Source organism: Pan troglodytes, chromosome 1 (assembly GCF_028858775.2).
Source record: "Pan troglodytes isolate AG18354 chromosome 1, NHGRI_mPanTro3-v2.0_pri, whole genome shotgun sequence".
Taxonomy (NCBI): Eukaryota; Metazoa; Chordata; class Mammalia; order Primates; family Hominidae; genus Pan; species Pan troglodytes.
In genome coordinates, this window is record NC_072398.2 from 90,594,624 (window position 1) to 90,603,401 (window position 8,778).

Sequence of the window (8,778 nt, forward strand, 5' to 3'; positions counted from 1 at the left end):
ACTAGGGGTGGCATCTAGGAGGCTGAAAGTTAAAATTCAGATTTTGGGCTCATTTTGAGTTGTGCACAGTGAGCAGAGCAGGAAGCCCCACCTCTGCATTCCAAGCAGTCGGGGGGAAGGGCAAGAGGCAGGATAAGGCTTTCCCAGAAGATTGGGGGTAGGACAGCTTTGGCCTGAGGCCTTGAATACCTGGCCCTTTGGCTTGGGTTCTTGGTCTATGCCCAGCCTACACAGAAGAAAGTGTCCTATTGGGGTAACCTTCATCCTTTACCCAGCAATCTCCCTCTGAAAGCATTCCTCAGAGCTGTCTGTATAGCCCTATTCCTTAGACTATAAACAATGGGATTAAGGAGGGGGGTCACTACAGTATAGGTCATGGCAATAAGCCGATCTCTCTCAAGAGAGTAGCTGGCTTTGGGCCTCAGGTACACGAAGGAAGCACAGCCATAATGAATAATGACCACTGTAAGGTGCGAGGCACAAGTGGAGAAGACCTTCTTCTGCCCCTCAGCAGAGGGGATCCTCAGTATTGCTGCCAAGATGTAGGCGTAGGAGATGGTGATGAAGAAGAAGGAGACCAAGAGGACCAAAAGACTGAGGATAAAAATCCTCAGCTCACTCGGGCCTGTATCTCCACAGGCTAGGCTCAGCACAGGTGGCGTGTCACAGAAAAAGTGCTGGATTTCATGGGAGCTGCAGAATGAGAGGTGGAAAATAACTAGTGTCATTCCCAGTCCAAAAAGGTATCCAGTCAGGAAGGAAGTAATGACCAGCTGGGCACAGAGGGTAGGATTCATGCGGCTGGCATAGTGCAGTGGAGCACAGATGGCCACATATCTGTCAAAGCCCATGGCAGCCAGAAGGAAGCAGTTAGTACAGGCCCCTGAGGCAGAAAAGAACATCTGGGCAGCACAGCCCACATAGGAGATAGCCTGGTCCCCCCCAGCCAGGCCAGAGAGCATTCTAGGGATGATGCCCAAAGTGTAGCAGGTCTCAGAGAAGGATAGGAAGGAAAGGAAGAGGTACATGGGGGTGTGCAGATGGCTATCCAGCCTGATGGCTATGATAATGAAGACATTGCTGGTCAGAGTGACTAGATACAGAGAGAGGAACAAGGCAAAGAGAAGGAGCTGCAACTCCCCAGAACTGGAGAAGCCCAGGAAGACAAAATCCCTCCAGGAGGTTACGTTGGTCTGCCCCATTCTGAGAGGTATATCCCTGATAGATTTGTTGATTTCTTCCACCTTGCCAGTAGATGCCTAACTTCTTTAAAAGGTGGATGATATGGATTCTTTTTCTCTTGTTCCTGTTGTAACTTAAAAAGGAAGCTCTGATTTAGACTCTACTCAAACTTCAAAAAAGTATTTGTTAAATTAGACACAAATGTATGGGTCCATTCCCATATGACTGTATGTACATATACACATACACAGATGCACAATCACAGACATTCATATGCACATACTTGCACACAAACATATGTATGACTACATACATGCAGGTGTATATATGCTTTATAGCATTCACACATAATTATGCATATCTTACACATTCAAAACTATAAATTATACATTTGCTATTAATGGCCATATCCACAAATATATCAGGCAGGCACATACATTACAAACACATATGTATATAGATAGCATGCAAATTCGTAGATACACACATCACATATAAAGATACACCACATATACGTTTATATTGTCTTTATACATACACTATCACATAAGAATACACATATGGACACACCCATATTGCTTGTTAGAACTTTGTGGGGAGGTAGGGAAACTTGATCTTGATGGATTTTGTTTTATAGATCAGGTAACAAAGATCAAGAGAGGTGAAGTGACTTTCTTGAAGTCACACAGAACCAGTATTAGAAAACAAGTATGGTGAGTCTTAATCTATCCTTATTTTCCCCATACAATGATGACTCTCTTTAGAGACTATGGAACACACACTAATATGAATATGGAGTAAGAAATAGTTAGTTCAACGATAATCACTTTATCTATACAACCCCTCTTCCAAGCCATTTTACCCTTTCCAAATTCCTTGGGCAGAGTAGGGCAGGCTTCTTTTACCTGTGAATCTATGTTAAGCACTGAAGAAAATGTCAGGGCTCAAAGCAGGTTGTGCAGCATGCATCTCTCAGCCCAAAATCAGGTACTGCTGCCTCCAAAAACTCTACTCTAAACCAAAGCATAAGTCAAGGGAGGATTCTCCACTCACCTGAACAGACTCACGCTGACCTGAAGAGGCTCACAAAGCAAGTCCTGCCTTTTAGCTCCCATGCACTAGACTGCCTCCCAGCAGGATAGACCACAGGAGAAAGACTTGAGATGCATCTTGAAATCTCCTACTCTGAGCAGTGTGATGTCTCCAAATGATACAAAGAAACCTTCTTCCACACCCCTAGTTCCAGGTGGTAAATAATACCTTCTTCCATCCAAACAGCTTCTTTCTCAGAGGATTCTCTAGTCCCAATGGGTGCTGTCTCAGGAAGCACGTCTAATTGTGTATTTTTGTCATTAGTTGGGAATATCCTTTTGGGGAAAGCAAAAAGGGGAATGTGAACAAGAGATACTAGCATCATGATTTAAATAATAAGTATTGTATCATGTGCTAAGTATTACACTAATTTTTTTCACAAGATAAATCTCTTTTAAAATTTACAGCAGCCTAGTGAGATAGTGTTAATAGTTACACTTTATAGAAGTGTAACTGAGCCTAATAGACTTTAAATAACTGGTCCAAAATTACAGAACTAAGGACTTATGCTTATAAATTTATACCATAAGATTTATAATTTAAAAATGAAACAAGAATTCAGCTGTTCCCCACTGCTGTCTCAAGAGCTTGATATAACTACTTTGGATATGTGCCTGGTTTCAAAGTCATTCTGAAGAAAATTCTGATCTCTTTCAGGGTCAATTTATTCCTGCATCCTCATCTGTCTATTCCATTTTTTTCTCAGATGCATCATTTTAAAAGCAACTTTACCTTATTTTCATCTTCTTCCTTTGTTTCAACAATGCTGCAATATCTGCATCCAGACAAGTGATATACTTTCCACCTTCAGATTGTTCTGAAACCTTAAAATGTCCCAAAAGTCTACCTACAACTAGGTTAATCTGACTTGTCACTCTTAAAATGCATGTCTCTCTGATATACTTAATGGTGTAAATATTTGCACCTTCAATATACATCTTCACTCATTGACTGATTTAATAGAAACAACAATGATAATTGGCAACATGTATTCAACAGATATTGACTAATTTCATTATATAAATTTAATAAAATATGTGAGTATTATTATTATTCCTATTTTTCCAATAAGAACACTGAGGCATGAAAAATATTAAATAACTTACCCAAGATAACACAGTCAATTGGTGATGCAGTAGTAAGTAGACTTAAGAAGCCTTTCTTTTGTTTACCATACTATTCCCAGGACCCTGCTTTGGGGTTAGGAAGATGAGTTAGATGTTGGAGCAAAATAACAATTGATTTTATAACTATTTTTCTTGCAATATTGTTTTAGTTGTTGATCTAGCAATTACAGCATGTATTTTTAACATAATCTACTTAAACTTAGCATTATTTCCAGTTAAATGTAGAAAATTTGCAATGTCTTAGTCCCAATTATGTAAATCTACTAACACGTTGTCATAATTTTTGAACAGGCATATGCTATTATAAAGAAATTAAGAGAAAATTATGTTTGTGCAAATCTTTTATATTTAACCAATGTTTATCATTTTCAGTGCTCTTCAATCTTTCTTGTATAATCGGATTTTATGTTCCTTCATCCTTAAGGATTTCTCTTAGTATTTCTTATGGTGTAGTTTTGCTAGCAATACATTATCTCCATTTTTATTTATTTGAAAATATCTTCACTTTTTCTTTCTTTGTGAAATGTATTTTTACTGGATATAAAATTACTAGTCATCAGGGTCTTTTTCTTTCATCTTTCTATGCCATTTTCAATGTCTCTGTCTTCAAAAGTTTCTGTTGAGAATGCTACCATTAATTGTATCATTTTTCCACTCATATAATGTGTCATTTTTCTCTTGTTGCTTTAATATTTTCTCTTTACTATAAGAAATTTAACTAAAATGTACTTGAATGTACCTTATGTGTTTCTCTTACTTGTGGCTTCTTGAATATCTTGAACTAGTGAATTAATATTTTCCACCAAATTTGGGAAGTTTTCAGCTGTTATTTCTTCAATATTTTTCTTTATCTTTTTCTTTTTTGTTTGTACAAATGTATAGGGTACATGAGATATTTTGTTATATGTACATAATGCATAGTAATCAAGTCAGGGTATCCAGGGCTTCTGTCACCTTAGTACAATACATTTTTGTTAAGTATAGTCACCCTATTCTGATATCAAACATTACTCCATCTCATTGTATATTGGCACTGGGTGATGGTTATTATTGTGTCAACTTGATTGGATTGAAGGATGCAAAGTATTGTTCCTGGGTGTCTCTGTGAGGGAGTTGCCAAAGGAGATTAACATTTGAGGCAGTAGACTAGAAGAGGCAGACCCAGCCTCAATGTGGGTGGGCACAATCTAATCAGATGCCAGCATAGCTAGGATAAAGGCAGAGGGGTGTGGAATGACTAGACTGACTGTCTTCTGGCCTCCATCTTTCTCCCATGCTGGATGCTTTCTGACCTCGAACATCGGACTCCAAGTTCTCCAGCTTTTGGACTCTTGGGTCTGCACCATTAGTTTGCCAGGGGCTCTCAGGCCTTCAGCCACAGACTGAAAGCTGCACTGTCGGCTTCCCTACTTTTGAGGTTTTGGGACTCGAACTGGCTTCCTTGCTCCTCAGCTTGCAGATGACCTACTGTGGGTCTTCACCTTATGATTGTGTGAGACAATACTTCTTAATAAACTCCCTTTCATATATGCATCTATCCTATTAGTCCTGTCCCCCTAGAGAACCCTGACTAACACTATTTAACAGAATTATCTTCATGCAACAGTTCATCCTGACCCTTCCCAGTATTTTTAATTTATCTTTCCACTATCTACTTCCATGGAATCAAATTTTTTAGCTCCCACATGAAAGTGAGAACATGCAATATTTACTTTTTGTGTGTCTGGTTTATTTTACTTAAGATAATCACCTCCGGTTCCATCCATGTTGCTGCACATGGCATGATTTCATCCATTTATGCCTGAATATTATTTCAATGTGTATATCTACCACATTTTTGTTTTTTATGCATTCATCCATCTATGCACACTTAGATTGATTGCATATCTTTGCTGTTGTAAATAGTACTACAATAAACATGTGAGTGTAGTAGTTATCCCTTTGATATAGCCATTTCTTTTCCTTTATGTAGATATCTAGTAGTGAGATAGCTGGATAAAATAGCTGAGAACTCTCCATACTGTTTTCATAGTGACTGCACTTGTTTACATTCCTACTAGCAAATGTGTGAAAATTTCTCCACAACCTCACCAACATGTTATTTTTAATGATAGCCATTCTGACTGAAGTAAGATGATATCTCACTGTGGTTTTGATTTGCATTTATCTGATGATTTTTGGTGTTGACCATTTTTTCATATACTTGTTAGCCATTTGTATGTCTTCTTTTGAAAAATGTTTATTCATATTCTTTGCCCACTTTTTAATGGGTTTATTTGGGTGTTTTTTTCCTGCTGAGTTGTTTGAGTTTCTTGTATATTCTGGATATAATTTCTCTGTAAGATAAATATTTTGCAAATATTTTCTCCCATTCAAAAGATTGTTCTCTGCTTTGTTGATTGTTTCCTTTACTGTGCAGAAGCTTTTTAGTTTAATGTGGTCCCACTTTTTTGTTGTTGTTGTCACCTGTTCTTTTGATGTCCTAGTCATAAATTATTCGCCTAAACCAATGTCCAGGAAATATTTCTCTAGGTTTTGTTCTAATGTTTTATCATTTAAGGTCTTATGTTTAAGTCCTTAATCAATTTTGAGTTTATGGTGAGAAATAGGGGTCTAATTTCATTCTTCTGCATGTGGCTATCCAATTTTTCCAGCACCATAAATTGAAGAACATGTCCTGTCTTCAATGTAAGTTCTCATTGGCTTTGTTGAAGATCAGTTGGCTCTAAGTATGTGACTTTCTTTCTGGAATTTCTATTCTATTCCATGGGTTTTTGTGTCTATTTTTCTACAACAGCATGCTGTATTGGGTACTATATCCTTGTAATACATTTTGAAGTCAGGTAATGTGATGCCTCCAGCTTTGTTCTTTTTGCCCTGAATTGCATTAGCTGTTCAGGCTTGTTTGGGGCTTTATATAAATTTTAGTATTTTTTTTCTTGTTCTTTGCTATTATTTCTTCCCATCCATGAGCACTGGATGTTTTTCCATTTGTTTGTGTCATCTTCAATTTCTTTCATCAATGTTTTATAGTTTTCCTTGTGGAGACCTTTTACCTCCTTGGTTATATTTATTCCTCTGTATTTTTTGGAGGAGGGCAGCTATTATAAAGGTTATTGCCTTTTGATTTCTGTATCGGCTAGATAATTGTTGATATATAGAAATGCTACTGAATTTTCTACATTGATTTTGTACCCTGCAACTTTACTGAATTCAAATCTAGTAGTTTTTGCTGGAGTCTTTAGATTTTGCTATATATAAGATTATATCAACAGCAGAGAGGGACAATTTGACTTCCTCTTTTCCAATTTGGATGCCTTGGTTTCCTTCTCTTTCCTGATTTCTCTGGCTGAAACTTCCAGTATCATGTTGAATAGTTTTGGGGAAAGTGGGCATCCTTGTTTCATATCTTAGAACAAAGGTTTTCACATTTTCTTCATTCATATGATGTTAGCTGTGGGTTTATCATATATAGCCTTTATTATTTTGAGATATGTTGCTCCTATGCCTACTTTGTTGAAAGTTTTTATCATAAAGCAATGTTGAATTTTAGCAAATGCTTTTTCTACATCTATTGAGATGATCATATGGTTTTTATGCTTCATTCCATTAATGTGAAGTATCATGTTTATTGATTTGCATATGATGAACCATCCTTGCATGCCCAGTATAAATATGTTGATCATCATATATATATTTCTTATGAGCTCCAAGATTCCATTTGCTAGTATTTTGTTGAGGATTTATGCATTTGTGTTCATCAGGATATTGGCCTGTGGTGTGCTGTTGTTGTTGTGTCCTTATCTGGTTGTAATATCAAGGTGATGCTGGCCTCATAGATGAGTTAGAAAAAAATTTCATACTCTTTAATTTTTTTAGAATAGTTTCAGAAGAATTGGTATTAGTTCTTTGTACATTTAGTAGAATATACCTGTGAATATATGTGCTCCTGGGCTTATCTTTGTGGTGAGACATTTTATAACCGATTCAACTTCCCTACTTGATATTGGACTGTTCAGGTTTTCTATTTCTTCCTGACTCAACCTTGGGAAGTTCTATATTTCCAGGAATCTATCCATTTCCTTTAGGTTTTCCAGTTTGTCAGCCTATATGTCAGCATAGTGTGTGATGATCTTTTGAATTTCTGTCGTACCAGTTGAAATGTCTTCTTTTTAATGACCAATTTTGTTTGAGCCTTCTCTCCTTTTCTTCATTATTTGAGCTAGTGATTTATCAATTTTGTTTGACTCTATAGAAAACTAACTTTTCATTTTGTTTACCCTTGTAATTTTTTAGTCTCTATTTCATTTACTTTTGCTCTGATCTTTATTCCTTCTTTTAGTCTGCTAAATTTAAGTTTGCATTGTTCTTGCCTTTCAAGTTTCTTGAGGTGCGTTGTTAGACTGTTAAGTTATGTTTCTATTTTTTTTTGATGTAGGCATTTATTGCTATAAAATTCCTTCTTAGCACTACTTTTGCTGTATCCCACTGGTTTTGGTGTGTTGTGCTTCCATTTTCATTTGTTTCATGATTTTTAAAAAAATTCTTAAGTTTTTCCTTAAGGCCAGTTTTTTTCTAAGCAGCATATAGTTTGATAATTTTTTTTTAATCCATTCATTCATTCTATATTTTTAAATAGAAAATTCAATCCATTTACATTCAAGGTTACTAGTAATTGTGAGGCTCTCATATCATTAGTTGTTTTCTGTTTGTTTTCTATATTCTTTGTTGCTTTCTTTTTCCTATATTGACTATCTTTGTGATTTGGTGGATTTCTGTAGTGGTATCATTTGAGTCTTTTCTCTTTATCTTATGTGTGATTACTTTACCAGTGAGTTTTATACCTTCATGTGTTTCCATTATGTTCTTTTGCTTCCAGGTTTAGGACTTCCTTGAGCATTTCTTTTAGGGTCAGTTCAATGGCAATTATTTTCCTCAGCATTGGCTTATCTGGGAAAGACTTTATTTCATCTTCATTTATGAAAGATAATTTTGCTTGACATAGTATTATTTGTTGTTAGCTTTTTTTCTCCTTTCCACACTTTGAAAATATCCTATTCTTTTCTGGCCTATAAGGTTTCTACTGAGAAATCCACTCTTTATCTAATGGTTTTTCCTTTATAGATTACTAGATGCTTTTCTCTTCCAATTTTTAGAATTCACCTTTCTTCTTTGACTTTAGAAAATATGACTATAATGTGCCATGGGGAAGCACTTTTCCCACTATATCTTGCTAGGGATCACTGAGCCTTTTATATCTGAATGTCTACATATCTTGCTAAAGTAGGAAATATTTTATCTATCATTTGTTAAAATAGGTTTTTGAATTCTTTTATTGCCTCTTTGCCTTAGAAGACACTGATAATTTGAATATTTG

At 36.2% G+C, this 8,778-nt stretch overlaps 1 protein-coding gene across 1 annotated transcript; it reads right to left on the reverse strand.

Annotated features, from left to right (window-relative positions):
• Positions 1-159: 159 nt before the first annotated feature.
• Positions 160-1,475, reverse strand: OR10Z1 (olfactory receptor family 10 subfamily Z member 1). The gene has a single exon (XM_016929934.4). It carries the CDS (start codon positions 1,200-1,202, stop codon positions 261-263), a length of 942 nt encoding a protein of 313 aa, XP_016785423.3. The 5' UTR covers positions 1,203-1,475; the 3' UTR covers positions 160-260.
• Positions 1,476-8,778: the final 7,303 nt, after the last annotated feature.

Bases quoted from the DNA above. Each gene is read 5' to 3' on its own strand.
- OR10Z1 (XM_016929934.4), bottom strand. From the start codon at position 1,202: ATGGGGCAGACCAACGTAACCTCCTGGAGGGATTTTGTCTTCCTGGGC.